Here is a 17,223-nt window from a genome sequence, read left to right as displayed (position 1 = left end):
TAATTAAATCTTGAACTGGCGCTTGTCGACCCGACATAGTTGTACCAAAGCAAATATCGTCAGTCTCACAGTGCAGACTCAAGACGAGAGCCCAGGCACCTCGAAGCACTGAAGCCTTTGTTATAGAAGAGTTGGGTTGAGTTGATACTACAAATTTTCTCTTCATAATCTTGATTCCCTGAGCCACCGACGTCTCTGATTCAGTCACGAGTTTTGGTGGTGGGAATGAAGCCCTCTGGGCACCTTCCAGCTCCGTAAGCCAGAAGTTCATGGCTGCTTCATGATCCAGTTGTGAGACATATTTGACAAAGTTTGCAAATGGGGACAGAGTCGAAAGAGGTTCTTGGTCGTAAACACGCCGAAGAACGTCTAAATTGATCTGCATAGTCCAGCCATCGAAGATGGCGTGGTGCGCAACCCAAATAAAGTAGGTTGATTCATTTGAATTAATTATCGCATGCCTTGAAAGCTGTGATCCATACCCCATATCAATGTTCATCAGCTTGTTCATGTAGGAGTCGAGGCTTTGATCATCGGCCTCATCCCAGCACGTATCATGGGATACCACAGCTTGTAGCGACACTTCCCCATCCAGCACAATCCTTGTTCTTAAATTGCTGCAGGCCCGAATAGTTTGTTCCCAGGATTCTTTGAAACGGTCTAGGTCAACATCTTCTGCCAATTTGTATACCCGCTTGGCTATGTAAGAGCCTGGTCGCGTTGCGGTCAAGGCCATAAGACCCTCTTGCAGTGGCGTACAAGGATACAAGTCATCAAGGTCTTGTCCGCGTGAAAATCCACATTGTTCACGGATGGCAGGTATCAATGATTCCAGGCGTGCTGCTTCAATCATGCTAAAGGGTTGAACGTCATTATTTGTCGCATGCCCAATGGTCATTGAGGCAGCCATGGAAGCTAATTGAGAGTCTTTAAAGATGCTTGCGATCGGAAGAAGCATCCCCTCTTTTGCAGCAAGGTTCGAAAGGTAAATCGCAGAAATTGAATCGCCACCGATTTCTAAAAAGCTATCAAATTTAGATATCTCTTCTTTGTTAATGTTCAAGACCCGAGCCCATAGGCTTTGAAGCTTAAGCTCCATTTCAGTGGTCGGTGATACCTTCGCTTGGCTATCCATAGAAAATTCCGATATCATTTCGCGGGACATGTTGGTCGCAAGTTCACGCAGCACTCTTCTGTCGATCTTATTTGAGGTTGTATAGGGCATGACTCGGAGTGGGAAAATGATGCTCGGGATCATATAGCCTGGTAACACACGTCGTAGTCCAAGCATAAGATCTTGGAAGGAAGAATTAAGTTTCCCATCCCTGATGAAATTACCGTAAGGATCAGCAGCATCTGCCATGGTGTCACACAAGTGGTTTTCGAATGTGACAAAAGCAATTATCATCTTGCCCGTTTCACGCTCAATGAGGTCGGCCACAACATGCTGTACATCTGAAAGATTGCCCTTGATGTTATATTCAATCTCACCGAGTTCAAGACGCTGACCACGTATCTTAACTTGAGTATCTTGCCGCCCAAAGAACTCAATTGTTCCATCAGAGTTGAATCTTGCGAGATCACCAGTCTTATAGACTCTGTGCTTGTCGCCGGTTGGGACATTGGGTAACCATTCTAAGTCATTGAGGAAGGACTCATTGGTCTTTTCTTCGTTGTTGATATAGCCACGTGCGATTGCATGGCCTTCAATGACCAACTCGCCAATGCATCCAATCGGAGTAAAGCGATTGACATTATATGGTTCCACGATCCAAAGCTTGTGAGCAAATGGGCGTCCAATGGTTGTAGGCGACTCGTCTTGAGACTTGAAGACATGTCCAGCAACATCCACACAAGCTTCCGCAGGACCATACGCATTGATGAGCTCCACTTTCCCATGCCATTTGGTAAGGATATCTTTAGTGGGAGCCTCTCCACCCATGCACAGAGTTCGGAGAGTAGGGACGGTATCAGGGTCGAGTGTTCTAATAAATGATGGCGTCAAACATGTCCAGGTGACTCGCGCTTCCGTCATAAATCGCCATGTGTTGCCTATTCTCTCGCTTTCCGTGGGTACACAAACGGTTGCTCCGACAAAGAGTGAAACGAATATCTCCAAAATGCAAACGTCAAATACGTAGCTCGCGAATTGGAAGGACCGTGAAGATTTGTCAATGCTGAACTTTTCAGGGTGGCGCAATAATGAAGTGCAAGCGGCCGAGTGTGGCATAATCAGGCCTTTTGGCTTTCCTGTAGAACCAGATGTATATAGGACGTAGGCCGCATTATGAGGTTCAGGTTTCTTGTAATTGCTGAGTGTATGGTAGTCCGACTTGATATTGGGCGCAACTGTCAACAGCGAGGCGGAAACTTCAATAGTATGCTCAGCCATTCCTTCGCACGATGTAGCCATAGATGGCGAAGTAAGTATAACTTTCGCATTCACCTCTTGAACCAAGGCCAACCGTCGCGACTCCGGATGTGAAGGATCAAGTGGCATAAAGGCACCGCCAGCTTTCAAGATGCCGAGCATGGCAACCACAGCCCAAATAGATTTCTCCATGCAAAATGGCACCACTGTTTCCGGCTGGACATTGTATTGCAAGAGCTGATAAGCAACATGATCAGAAAGATTCTCCAAAGCTGCATATGTTAGCGACCCTTCCGTGGCAAACAAAGCTTCATCATTTGGACAAGATTTAGCATGTGTGGAAATAATATCATGCATGCAATGTTCTTCGACCACAATTTCGTGGTTATTCCAATACATGCTCTGCTGGAGATCCCAAGGCCCCGCAATGGCCACATCGCGTAGCAACATCTCCTTGTCTAGTGATACGAGCTGCTGAGTGATGTGATCAAACTGGTGAGTTAATGCCAGAACCTGCGGTTCAGAAATAACATCCGCATCATAGACAAACTCTAGCTCCACACTATTGTCGCCCAAATGGCATTGAAGATTGAGGGGATAGTTGAAATAGTCTTCCATTGACCGCCATGCCAGCCGTTGCTCTGCTCTTGTAGAAACAAGGATTGCCTCGTCTCCATCGAATCCGCTTGTGATTTGTTTTGGCTGGACAACCATTAGACTGGTAAAGTTGCAGGCGTCCTTCGCATCTGAGCTAAGTCTAGCTATGTTCTGTAGTCCGAATTGCTCGTGCATCACCATATCGGTTGACTGCCTCTGAACGTCGCGAAGAAACTCCGACAAAAGCTGACCTGGATTCAATCTGACTCTGATGGGGAGAGTAGCAATAACTAAGCCAAGGACATTCTCTACGCCTGCAAGCGGGGCGTTGCGGCCGGAAACAGAAGCACCAAAGCAAATATCATCTGTACCGCAGTATCGGGCAAGAAGAATCGCCCAAGCAGCTCGAAGATACGTTGCTGTGGTAATAGCACCATTTGTCGACCGCAATATCTTGATTTCTTTTGACGAGATACCTATATTCTTCTCAGATTTGGTGACGATAGTGTCGTCTCTCGGCAAAGGGAACACTGCCCTTCTTGCTCCGGCTAATTGTGTTTTCCAATACTTCTCCGAACTATCCGAGTCCAGTTGAAGCGTGTACTGCACAAATCCGGAATATGATTCCAGTTTTGGTGCCTCAATATTCTGGTATATTGAGTGGAATGTCTTGATCATAAGAGCTAGAGACCACCCATCGAACACGGAATGATGCGTAATTGAGATAAAATAATAATCACCATGGTCATCGTGAATGAGTGCGAAACGGGAAAGTGGCGATCCATAGGACATGTGAATGTTGCTCGCAGACTTTAAGAAATCATCCATGTTCTGATTGTCTGTCGATTCCCATCGCACAGGTTCTTTGACGACAACCTGAAGTGACAGGACACTGCTGAGCTGGACGATTCTCGTTCTCAGATTGCTACAAAGAGTAACTGTTCGCTCCCAGGCGGCTTTGAGGCGGTCAATATCAGCATTCCTCTCCACCTTGAATATCATTTTTGCAACATAGGCTCCCGGTTGTTTTGCGGTGAGTGCCATTAGCCCTTCCTGTAGTTTAGTGCAGGGGAATGCATCTTCGACCATGTCCCAACTAGCCAGATTGCACTGCTTAAGCAACTCGTTTCTCATATCTGAATTGAATTGGTTATGCTGCAATAACTCAAAAGGTATACTGCTAGAAACAATGTTGGAGTCTCTGTTTGTCGTATCGGCGACAGCAGCTACTCTCCACAATCGTGGATCGTCGAAGACGTCTTTGACAGTGAGTGAGATTCCGGCTTGGCGGGCATCGGCCACAAAATGAATCACGGCAATAGAATCACCACCGATTTGCAAGAAGCTATCATCTCTTCCGATGGAGTCTAGTGGCATGTTCAACCTTTTTGCCCAAATGGCTTGCACCTTGCGCTCCATTGGTGTCTCCGGTGGGTTCTTGACAGTATCAACTAGCGAGTAAGTAGACAAGCTCTCAGGATCCAGCAATTCGACATGATGCTTCAATGTGCGTCTGTCCAACTTGGTTGAAGTAATTGATGGCATATATCTGCATGGGACAAATAAAGATGGCACCATGTACCTTGGAAGGTTTACAGACAGGTGTCCAATCATGCCGAGAATTTGGCTCTTCAGCTGAGTTGTGACTGGGAGGAACATTGAAGTATTTCCATCTGCATTGGTGCTAGCTGTAGCTACCATTCTTGTCTCAGTGCTGAAGCAAAAGAAGGCAACCAGATTGGAACCGGCCCCGCTGTTAATCTTGTCAACCACAACCTGGCAAACTCCATTAAGGCATGCTTTGATCTGGTGTTCTATTTCACCCAACTCTACTCGAAGACCTCGGATTTTGATCTGAGTGTCCTTTCTCGTAACGAATGCAATTGTTCCTTCTGAATTGTATTTACATAAGTCACCAGATTTATAAAACCGACTCCAGTGTTCTGAGTCGCTGTTGGGCGCCCAGTCTGGTAAAGGTTTAACTGTTGTTGATTCGGTCTTAGCAGGATCTGCCAGATACTCTCTGAGCAATGTTGGTCCTTGGATCACCACTTCACCAACAGTTCCAATGGGCGCTAGATGTCGCGGATTCTCTGGGTCAACAAGCCAACAGAAACCACCAACAGGTCTGCCAATTGTCAAAGGGGAGTCATTGAGAGATTCAAATTCGTGCAGAGTACTAAGCACGCAGGTTTCAGCTGGGCCCCATCCGTTGATAAGACGAACTTTTCCGAACCAGGTCTCTAATATGTCCCGGCCCACAGCCTCGCCAGCAAGAATCATCACCTCAACGCCAGGTATATCATCCGGGTTTAAAGTGCGAGAGAATGAAGGGGTTAAAAATACCCAATTGATCTCCATTGTGCGTATATACTCAGCAAGTCCATTCATCCTAACTTGTTCAGATGGTACACAAATACAAGCTCCGGCAATCCAGGGAGCAACAACTTCTCCAATAGACATATCGAAGACATATGATGCAAACTGAAGCATTCTGATATCCGATGTCATGTGGAGCCTTTTGACGAGGGCAGTTTGGCTCGTGCAAAGAGCCCTGTGCTGGATAACAAAGCCTTTAGGGGTTCCAGTACTTCCAGAAGTGAAAAGAGCGTAACAAGCAGCGCTTGGAGATACTGGGCGTAGACTGTTGCTACCCGGTCTTCTCTCTCTCAGTATCTCTTCAAGAGCAGCGGAAACTTCAACGACATTGTCAACTAAATCAGCACAAAGGGTGGCGTTGCTTGGCGAGGCCAACGCAAGTTTTGCCTTTGTTTGCATTACAACCTGTTTCTGACGCTGGATAGGGTGAGAGGGGTCGAGAGGGATCCAAGCAGCCCCAGCTTTATTAATCGCCAAAACCGAGATATAGAACCAAGCCGATTTTTCGAAGCAGACATGAATAAAATCGCCCGACTGAACCGCATAATTATCAACAAGGTAGCATGATAACCTATTGGCAATAAGATTGAGCTGGTTATAGGTCAATGACATATCCCATGCACAAATAGCCATAGCATCTGGTCGCTTTGCAGCATGGTCTTCAATGACCTGATGAAGACATGAAGACACAATATCCGGCTCTTCGTTATTATATTCTATGGCGCGCTGCAGATCCCACTTGCTGGAGACTGTGACAGACTTCAGAGGGGCATCACCTTTTTCAAGAAGCTGCTGAGTAACATGCTCAAAATGGTGGCACAAAGCATCTAACTGGCCCTCAGACAAAACATCATTATAGTACGTGAACTCGAGTTCAATCGCATCGTCTCCAACACGAGTTTGAAGAACCAGCGGATAATTGAAATAGTTCCGCATGGCTTCCTCAGATATAGCCATTTCTTCTGCGCCTTGTCGGAGGATCGGGTTCAGGGAGGAGCAGGCTGCTGAAGAGAGGTGCTGCATTGGCTGGATAACCAGCAAATTAGCAAAATCACAAGCTTCTTTTGCACTCTGTCCAAGCTTAGAAATATTTTGCAATCCAAATTGTTCATGAGCAACCATTTTTGACGCGTGTGACTGAATGTTCTGGAGGAATTCGGACACTAGCATCTCCCGATTGATCTGAATGCGGATGGGCACTGTAGCGATCATTGGTCCTGGAATTTCGTTCAGGCCAGGCACAGGAGCCTGCCTGCCAGACAAGGTCATACCGAAGCAAACATCATCAGTGCCACAATACTGAGCAAGAACAAGAGCCCAGGTCGCGCGAATAATGGTTGCTGTCGTAATCGATGCCTTGGGGTTCTGGAACGGGATGGATTTCTTCATGACGCAATCCTGGGATTTTGCAGATATGGAAGAGGCTGGAAATTGGGATCGCTGTGAGCCTTCCAATTCTTTTCTCCAATACTCCCTAGAGCCATCAGAATCGAGCGACCCAATGTACCGAATAAAGTTTGAATATGGTGGCAGTGTCTCTATGCTGGAATCCGTGGTATGATAGGCTCTTTGCAGAGCATCGAGTACGATCTTCATACTCAGGCCATCGAAAACGGCGTGATGAATAATCCAAATAAAGTAGGTATCGCCGTTATCCTGATGCAACAAGGTGTTTCGACTGAGACGATCTCCATAACTCATAGGAATACTTCGAGTCTCGTTCAGATATGTATTCACATCGACATCGAAAACAGGAGCTTCCCAGGTCGTGTCGGTTGTTACTACGGCTTGCACCGCTTGCGAGTCAACCAAAGCTATCCTTGACCGTAGACTGCCACAATGCTTGAGGACCACGTCCCAAGAAGCCATGAAATTATCGATGTCAACATGTGGCAATAGCTTGTAAACTTGCCGATGAATGTAGGAGCCAGGCTGCTTGAGCCCTAAGGCCATAAATCCCTGTTGAAGCGTTGTGCAAGGGTAAATATCCTCAATTGTTTCGGCACTGAGGTTGCATTGCTTCTGTATTTCGGTCTTGATATCATCCACGCTTTCTTTCGGCATCAAGCTGAATGGCTCGGTGCTTTCTAGTTGCTCGGTATCGTCGATTGTCGCAACAGCAGCCATTCGTGCAAGCTCGGGATTCTCCACAATGTCTATCGGGGACAGACGAATCCCATGTCGATAAGCAGTTGTGGAGAGCTCGGTCGTTGTAAGGGAGTCGCCTCCAAGGAGGAAAAAATTATGCAGCCTGCCAATATCTTGGACACGAATCTGAAGCACATTATGGAGCACATCCGCCCAAAGAGCCCGCAAGACTAGCTCTAACTCCTTCTGTGGTGTTTCCTCGGGCGAGAGGCTTGCCGATGCCATCAACGCAGCTCTTTTGACGAGTTGATCCCGTCGATCTCTTGCCGACAAGGTCACTTTATTGGCATCTAGAAGGCCGCCTTCATCATAATGGCTGTAATTCCATGGGTATTGAGGTAACCCAGGGATTGCTTTACCAGTGAAGAGTGGGCCAAGATTCGAAATACCAGAATATTGCCAAAGTCGACCAACTGCTGATAGAAAGCTCACCACACAATCTTTCTCTCTAAATTGGGATGAAATATAGTTGCAAGGCACAGCGATAGCGGCACAAATCTGGGAAAGTGGACCAGAGAGGGTCGAGTGCGGCCCAATTTCCAGGAATAGGCCGTGCTTGGGAACGGTATCAAGAAGAGCCGTAACAGCAGATGAGAAACGAACAGGAGAGGTCAAGTTATTTACCCAGTATTTAGGGCCAAATTCTTCAGCAGCGTTGATCATTGTGTTGCTGACGCTCGACATAAAAATGGCCTTTCTCGCTGACTGCTCTGTCCGGAGAATCTCTTCGGTTTCTAGAAGCTGCAGAAGTTCGGTGGAGATCGATTCCATATGGTGTGAGTGAAATGATGTACCAACATGCAACTTTCGTGTTGTTACTTGTGGTCTGGACATCTTGATTGATGCCATAATCTCCTCCACAACGTTGCGGTCACCAGAGATGGTCGTGCTCAAAGGGCTGTTCTCACAGGCCACAACGGCGCCGTCACGCAAGAACGATTTGGTCTCCTCAGTGCTTAGACCAGTCACCGCCATAGCTCCATCGAAAGTGCTCATAGCGGCAGCGCTACCATAGTAATATGCCACGATAATTGCACCTTTCAAAGTAAGATAGCCTGCAGCGTAGGCTGCGGCAATCTCACCGCTTGAGTGACCAATGACAGCTTCTGGAGTAACTCCCAGCCGCTCAAACTGGTGTAGAAGTGCAATCTGCAAAGCGGTAGAGAGCGTACAAGCGATTTCCACAGAATTGATCTGACAAAGAGAGTCACTGGAGGGTCGCTGAATCTCCTCTTCGATCGTCCAAGAAGGAGGGGTTTTCAGCTGACGCAAGATATTGTCCATACTCTTGATATCGTCTCCAAATCCATCGAGCTGGAAGAGTTCTTTGCCCATGCCTGCCCACTGCGCTCCCTGACCACTGAACATCATCGTAATGGAAGGGGCCGCACCAGGGCATTTCGCGTTGTTCGTTGTGCTCAGGCATTCTCCGTCGACTCCGAGGATAGAGAATGCACGGTGATTGAGGGCTTCGCGACGCATAGCGCGAGTATAAGCAATATCAGAGACGAGCTCTGGGTGTGCCTTGGCGTAATCATGGTGAAGCTGAATCTGCTGGTTCAGAGATGTCACGTTGTTTGCAGAAAACAAGACAAGCTCTGGACGAGCATTATCCCTGTTTGTCGATGAATCACCGTTTCGATACGATTCGATGATAGCGTGAGCTCCATTATCATCATTTCCGAAATAGTTGATGCTAACTCTCTCAGCTCGACCAGATGGAAATGGGCGAGACTTTGCAAACACACTGAGCTTCTGGCTCTGAGATTGACCTGTTGGCTTATGTAAGCACTCGACCACCACAACTGGCAGCAGACGTTGCTCTTCCAGATTCGTACCGATTGATGCAGCTGGGACAGAAGGCAGGATCATTTGATGTTTCATCGAGGCCATCGCCTTGATCATACTGATGAGACCCGAAGCACTTTTTGAGTCGCCAATGACATGGTGAGAGGAGCAAATGGAGGCATCGCTCCCTCCAAAAACACGTTCCAGGGCTGAGAGCTCCATCTCGTTTCCAGCAAACTCGGCATCATGACACTGCATCTGTTAGCTTCGTGTTATCGCTTCTAGGATGAAAAGGGTATTGATTTTCTTGACAAGAGAAAACTCACCTCGATAATCGCAGTATCACGCGGATCCATCCCAGCAGCGTCATACGCCTCACGGATCAAGGTTTCGTACACACTCGCTCTAGAGTCCGCGGCTTTTCGAAACTCATGGCCGTGATATGCGCTGGTAGCACAGATGACGGCTTGGATTGGATTTCCATCACGAATTGCATCACTCACTGGCTTGATAAACACTGCCACCACCGCTTCTCTATCAAGTGCATCCATAGGGGTCTCCGTGGTGGTCATTAAATTGATACCCGCAACGAGAGCAGCTTTGGCATCGCCATTCCTAAGAGCGTTACACGCTTCATGAAGTGCTAGCAATGAGGCAGAGCCTTCCGCGTTCTCAATTGTTACGCTGAAACAGCATTGATAGTTAGCTGCCGCGTGTTGGTTTTGACGAGGATTGAGAGGCTAAGCTCGAGGCTTGGACTCTACTTACCTTGGTCCTTGAAGATCATATTTCTGGGATATATGGTCTGCGATTGAGGTATATTTGACTTCCTTTGCCTCAGATTCTTTTTGACTTGGCATTGCCACATAGCTCGCCACACACGCATCTTGTCCATGATAGCTGACCTCGCATGCATCTTCCAGACATTCGCGCGTCACTTCGAGCAGTTTCTGGCCATACGGTCCATAATCGGTTGGCCCCTCATCATTAGTCGTGAAGAAGGGCGCATCAGAGGAGTTGAGGCCTTCACTCAACCGGCCGCCGCGAATATCATACCCTTTATTCTGGGCTCCGGGTGCAGAAATCCGGGCATCCAGATGACTTGTCAATGAATCCCAAAATTCTTTGGTGCTGCGGATGCCACCAGAGAGCCGCATACCAACTCCGCAGATGGCGATTTGGAACTGATTTCCAATTCCATTTTGGTTCTTGGAGCTGTTGGCAGGGCCATTGACGCTACCTCCAGCTCCAGCTTCTTCGGTTATAGACTTGATTCCAGACATATTAAAGGTTGTAATTAGTACTTTGAAACAAATTAAATAAAAAAAAAAGTATAAATTCAACCGGAATCGCGATTATACGGATCAAGACGCTTGTTGAAGCAATCTGGTGGGAAGCTGGTGGGAAGTAAATGGTATAATAGGGAATCTCAATGCAGGGATTAACTATACAAAATCCTGCCCCTACTAATACTTAGTAGTAGTATTTTCTAAGTAGGACGAAGTCCAGCCAATGATAGTACCCTGTTCTTTAAGTCAGTCAATGTCTCACAGAGTTTTCATTCACTTACGTGTATGCAGCCGTGTTCGAGTGCCTGGGGAGGCCCTGGTTGACTTACCGCCATTGTCCCGCGCGTCAATCCCTTTGATGAACACTCGGTTGGGGATCTAAGACGAATCAAGCTGCATAGCCTTGATGGACATAGGTGATGCTTCATGCAAAGTCGAGACTGGTTAAACGGTGTGAGTACATGAATACATGGTCAAATGCCGATATACAACAATACATGTCAAGTCCTCAAAAATAAAATGAAACCTAGGATATGCGCAAACTGCTTAGAAGTATCATACAAAATACATACACCAAAACACCGCTTTTGTCGACTCTCTTCCGTGTCCCTTGAGAATACACCTAGTCAGGTGCGATTATACTCTTTCGGGGAGCAGGGCGAAACTCCGCTTACCCACGGGCTACAGCCAGCCTCACCGTAAAAAAAGAGAGCAAAACGTGGGACAATAGTGGGAACAGCAATTACTGCCCAACGTACAAATTAAAGGTAAAGATCCTATAGGCCAGAAAAGACGTGCCCCTGCGTAAATAGTGCGCCTCTCTCAGTCGCCACTTTGGCAACGTGCATCTCAGCAACCGGGTTGGTCAAATTCTAGCGATGCCGATCTACCTTGGACTGGACTCTGCCCTTTGAGAGTGCTGGTAAACCTAAATCTATACAGCATAGTAAATTATAGCGAAGAGTTTCAACTAGATGTTCTTTATGCACTCAATCAATACTCGTATAAGCCATCCGCCCAAGATGATGAACAACTAGACGGCTGTCATATTGGGCTGAGAAAAAGTCAACGCCCATGCAACACGTCTTTCATCAATTTTATGGAGCCTCCATCAGTATGGCGCAATTCAAAATAAAATGTCCAACAGCTGAAATGAGTTGCCAAGAGCTCTCCCTCCGCGCGATCGGTCTAGAGAACTCAGCTTGGCATGCACCCTTGCATATTCTCCTCTACATACCGAGTACACTTACAAGTAAATTACAACAGCAAAAGGGTGCGAAGTACAAGTATATACTTGTCTCCCACTGCTGCGGCCCAACCTTGCCTCGGAATACCCACGATAAGTGTTCTCATATACAGACAGAGCAGCGTCACCCGGACCTGGGCCTCCGTGTGTGAAAGATGACAGAAATGCGCTTATACTACTAAATACCTACGCCACTTCATACAGGTACTTACAATACTCAATACTTAGCGGCGATATAATAAGTTAGCCCGTTTAGCAATGTAACAATACAAGGCCTGTGTGATATACAGAGTTGCATATATTATATGATGATCATACTGTGATGTAGCCAAGAACACCATAGCTGCCGAGAGGGTAGTGATATTGGTCAACCTCTAACCATCGTCTATTGTATTGGATTTAGCTATATTATACGGAGTACATGTATGATGATAGCATTTCAGTATACAGGTAGCAAAGTAACTTATTTACCTGCAGAGTGTGAGGTACGAAGTAGCTCAAAGGTTCAGACGTACCGCAGCATGCCTTGCCCTCTAAAGAATGCCATTCGCGCATGAGTTACACTACCTACCAAGGGAGATTTACATCTAGCACCCCGTACAAGTACTCGTACAGTCTTTGCATGGTACATGTATTCCGTCTCCATTTCTAGTCACTTGGTTCAGAGGGTCGCTTGTCAATCTCAGATATCATTTTTGCTTAATCTTGCACGAGCTGTGAGACGGAGATGTCATCAATGGCCATCAATTGGCCGGCATTTACATTTGTCACAATTGTCTCGGAAATCGGATATGGATCGCCCATGTTCTGTCTCATACTGGGCTGCCAGCCCATCAATCAAACCACTCATGTCGAGTTACTTATGGCGCCCTCGCCAGAGATAATTGCGCATTGGTAAGCCGATCGGAATGTTAAATGAGCTCATGTGCCGGCCGATAGTCGATGTGACTCTGGTATTCACACTGAGAGGTGTCCAACGTTAGTCCGTTAGAGACCAGGATTATGATACATACTAGACTAGGGTGGTAAAAATAGGATGGCGTCAACGCGTTGCTTAAATCCAAATAAATGGGTAACTGTCACACAGCTCAGCCCCATTAGCGAGCACGATCAAAGATGTTGGCTATAGGGGTTGTCGCCCTGCATAAGGCTACATACCTAGGTGGTACCTGTATATTAGGCTCCATCAAATGCAGTATCCTAGTACTTCCAAGTACATGCAGGGATGCAGAATCAACTACATCCGTGTTTTCCTCGCTTAACTCTCGAGTCCTAACATTACTAAGTCTACGTCTTCAAAACTTACATCAGTTATATGGAGCAGAGTAGCAGCAGGCTGCGAGTATGCGGTGGTAACTTTTCATTTGTCGCGAAGTTACCAATTACAGGGCTTGAAACCGTGCAAGCTAAGTTTAAGGGCGGCATGTCTCAGCTTGGAGCCGCTTTTGTACTCGGATCAGCACCCGAACTTGAGACATGCAGTAGCGCAGCATTCATACGTGTCAAGCGTAATGAGTAAACCTTAGATACAATAGGGGATATAGGCAACAATGATGCGGTTGGACACCGACATTGGGTGGATCAGCTACCAGCCATCCATCAAGTGCAGACAAGTCAGCGTGGCGGCGAAGACCATAGCAACACTCCAGATTGTCTTGACGTAGCAGACTGGTGAATAGAACAAAGAATGAATATCATGAGGGCTACTTGGCTAATTACGAATATTGTGTCCCATTGAACGGAGAGCGTAGAAACAATTTCTTTCCCTTTGGTATGTGCAACTGTTGACAAAGGGTTATAAGCAAACTCGCCTAAACCTACCCTAGAACCCGTAACTGCTTTGGCTGGCCGTTTGCTTTGATGACTACAGTCCGAGCTTATGGGCATGATGTCTGTGCTCTGCGTCTCGCGAGTGTAGTGCATCTACATGTAGGTTGGTAGAATGGAATACCTGCATCTCACTACAGACATCAAATAAGTACTTTTGTCTTGTCGACCCTAACTGCTGATATTGGTCGCTCACGTTACAATAAACAGAATACAGGCCGTGACTGAGACAGCCGCAAAACACAGTCCAGAAGCCGGGTATGGACGTTATTAGTGTGCGAGACAAGAGGCAATTAATGTACTTGAAGTTTACACTTTAAGATGAACGTTTGCTACCTGCTCCAATTCTCAGACATGGCTATCCACCCACGGAGAACAATCCGCCCGGTATTTCTTCGATCGATGATTCTCAGCAATATTGGCGAGAATGAGACATAATAGATCGGTGTGACTTCCTCTAAGCATCAGCGCTGCTCGAGCGCATCATCGTTTCATCAAGTAGATGCAGTTGAAGCATTTCTCTTGCAAATCCGATATACGAGATACGTCTTGCTATGCGTCTGTTACTGAATGGACGCTGCTACACCACAGACAACAGTATGCACAGGCCATTCACGCGGTGGAACAGCCATTGTTCAACACACCTTTGTTCATAAAGGCTGGATGGGCTAAAATGCATTCTGGATTCTTCGAGAATGTCTTCGTATGTCAATCCTGTAGGCATCAAAGAACTGTTGGGGGTCATGCGACTTGGCTTAGTTGATTATCTTTGGCTATATCGAGTATACCAGTAAGAAGCCATCAGATCCGAGTTCTCGTCTCGTCATCTCTTTGGTCACTGGTATCGGCATTTCTCGAGACTCTACTTCTGGCGCTGACCATGACCTGGCGCTGGCCATGAGACAGAACGCATTTGCTATATGAAATGAACGGCTTTCTATTTGGACTGTTGGGAGAAGCGCTACAGTTATCGCAGTTGGAGAAAAGGAACACACCTCTATGAAAAGCAAGATGAGCGGTACGAAAGAAAATGTTGGTGTCTTTTGTGATCTAGGGTGCAACCAACCTTGTGCTATACCAGAGGAGAATATTCAATTTAAATATGTATCTTGTAAAAGAAATGCTATAAAATAAAGAGATCTAACATCATTTATAATCGCTATCCAATGAATGACTGTGCATCAGCTTTAAGCCCCTATAGGTTTTGGGGGTTTTGTATTTTTGAGTTGAATGGAATCATCAGAGTTTGAGGTGTATAATTTTCGATAGATTTAGGCCTTGGATTCGGGATTCGCAGGCTCATCGAATGTATGAAGGGAAACAGCCTTGGCTTCGTCTCGACCAAAAATGAACCCGGGATGTCCAATGCAGAGGCAGAAAGTAGCGACAACAATCAAGCTGAAGCGAATGTTAGTTCGTATGTAAACCATCGAGAGAAATAGAATATAATACTTACACTCCCTCGAGACCAATGAAGAGGCCTTGGTCTGTAATTAGGTTGGAGTGGACGTAACCTTTGCTCAGTTCGTAACAACGGTATATGCAACGTGTGAAGATAAGGAGGATCGCGCCACCAAGGAAGCCAAAAAAGAGGCGCATTCTTGTGTCCAAAGGCGATGAGGGTTTTTTGCGGACATAGCGAGCCAAGTAATCAACAAACAAAACGCTGAAGAAAAACAGGCCGCCGACCTGTAGCCCGAGACCTGCCATGGCAATGTCAACACCGGTTTGACTAGAGCCAGAGCTGACTGTGGACATGGCACCACCAGCAGCTTGGAGAATAAGGCAGATGACATCGAGAGGAATGAAGATCCAATAGAACAGTTCGGGCTTGATGCGTGAAACTTCGGGAGCTAGGAAGTTAATGCTGCTCAAGGTGTTAGCTGGTGGTCAACGATGGTTCGATCTTTGTAGACTCACGTCTTGGATAGAGTGATGTATATTCCGGCAGTGTAAAACACCGGGCCGATGGTAATGAGGACAATCTGGTCCATGAAGCCACCGAAAGAGAAGGGGTTGTTGTAGAGGACAAGGCGACCAGCATAGCCTCCAATCTCAACGATGCACCCGAAGATCATGAGGACCATGAAATTCCACTGGCGCCAACGAAAGCCGAGCACCGCATGGAGGGCGATGGAGATACCAAAGAGGGCTATGAAGACGGAGTTGGCGGCAATGGATGGCCGATACTTGTAGACACTCCATTCGACAGGGCAGACATCCAGAGTGCAATTTGCCTGAGGGCCGAACACAACATAACCACCCGGCGTACCTGGCAATCCATGAGGTGGTGTCGCCATGATGGATGGAATTGAAGTCGGAGTTTGATAGTTAACGAGGACGCTTTGGCACTGCAATAGATGACTCTGTAGGCGACACGAAAGGAGGTGGAAGGCAGTGACTCTTTATCTAGCTGTTTTCGCAATAGAGATGAAATGCTTCGAGAGAATGGGGCTTGGACGGAGGACGAGAAGATTGCCCAGAGTCTGTAGATGATTCAGGTCTCCTGTTGGAGAAGGATTTTGCCTAAATGTTGTGATAGCATCCAATATATATCTTAAACCGCGTCGCCCAGGCAGTCAGGGTTGACACGACATCAGACGGAGCAGCGGTGGAACAGGAGATAAATTCAATGCCAGAAATGGAAAATGGTATGTGCGGATGATGGGGCTGTGAACACTGGGCAGACTTTATTTAGATGCAAACGGAGCGTGATTCGATTACAAACTGTGGTCCAAAAATTCTTCTTGTGTTGGATCTGTCAAATATGAGCGAGTTATGCCGATGCTCCTGATCGGAGGGACGGAGTAACTTCGAAGGTCTAGAGCAGTGGCCTCGTAAGCTGCACAAGCTGCAAAATGCACATCAGTAAAGGAACAAACAACGTCGATTTACCATTCTGATTAGAAAATTTGATTAGTATGTCTACATACTCGATGCTCTCTTTCAACTTTCAAGCCATATTCCGCAATTGCCAAACCATTGGTGCAGTGAAGATTCGTGACATGAAGCTCCGTTCCATCGATATGGTACCTGGTATTAGATCAGATCTCCGGCCCACGATTTTGCTGCTAAACGGAATACGGGGCAATACGGGATTCAAAGCCTTTTGGCTTCAATTTTTTTTTTTCTGATGCCGAAGTGGGTCGAGCCAGTGATAAGAGGACTCGTATTTCCGTATATCTTTCTAGGCAGGCATTTTGGAAAACCGTTTCAGACCACGAAGAGACGCCACAAGCTTCAATATTTTGTCCATTCATGCTTGTAGTACGTGTCGTGCTGGGCGGGTGCCAATCTCTAATCTCTCGCATTAACGAAGCTGAATCTGGAATGATACCGCGAGGAAGATGGCGGTGCTGAATTCGGAATGATGCTGCGAAGAAAATGGCGATACTGAATTCGGAACGATGCTGCGAGGAAGATGCCTCCAGCACGGGAAATTACTTGCTGCATGACGGCGTGATTAGGTGCGGCTGAAAGGAAGACGCGCAATGCATATTCGCCATAGAGATTTCCCGGCCGTGCACACGATGGTCGTGGAGGGGCTAGTCATTTCGAATCCCGAATGGACTGATATC

General features: G+C 46.8%; 2 protein-coding genes across 2 annotated transcripts in view; both read right to left on the bottom strand.

Moving 5' to 3' along the window:
* TRIVIDRAFT_10003 (non-ribosomal peptide synthetase) overlaps positions 1 to 10,542 on the bottom strand; it is a gene marked incomplete at both ends in the record, with an annotated part of 50,099 nt that extends 39,557 nt beyond the window's left edge. The window contains 3 exons of the mRNA XM_014101945.2: positions 149 to 9,467; positions 9,713 to 9,967; positions 10,052 to 10,542. Of these exons, the coding sequence (XP_013957420.1) occupies positions 149 to 9,467; positions 9,713 to 9,967; positions 10,052 to 10,542 (10,065 nt within the window). The remainder of the gene's footprint in view (positions 1 to 148; positions 9,468 to 9,712; positions 9,968 to 10,051) is intronic.
* Positions 10,543 to 14,744: 4,202 nt separating this feature from the next.
* TRIVIDRAFT_82348 (uncharacterized protein) lies at positions 14,745 to 16,205 on the bottom strand (the record flags this gene model as incomplete). Its single annotated transcript, XM_014102517.1, has 3 exons — positions 14,745 to 15,043; positions 15,102 to 15,512; positions 15,566 to 16,205. 3 exons carry the CDS (start codon positions 15,943 to 15,945, stop codon positions 14,917 to 14,919), a joined length of 918 nt encoding a protein of 305 aa, XP_013957992.1.
* Between the last annotated feature and the right edge of the window lie 1,018 nt (positions 16,206 to 17,223).

The sequence above is a fragment of the Trichoderma virens genome (assembly GCF_000170995.1).
Source record: "Trichoderma virens Gv29-8 chromosome Unknown TRIVIscaffold_5, whole genome shotgun sequence".
Taxonomy (NCBI): domain Eukaryota; kingdom Fungi; phylum Ascomycota; class Sordariomycetes; order Hypocreales; family Hypocreaceae; genus Trichoderma; species Trichoderma virens.
This window is presented reverse-complemented; position numbering and strand designations above follow the sequence as displayed.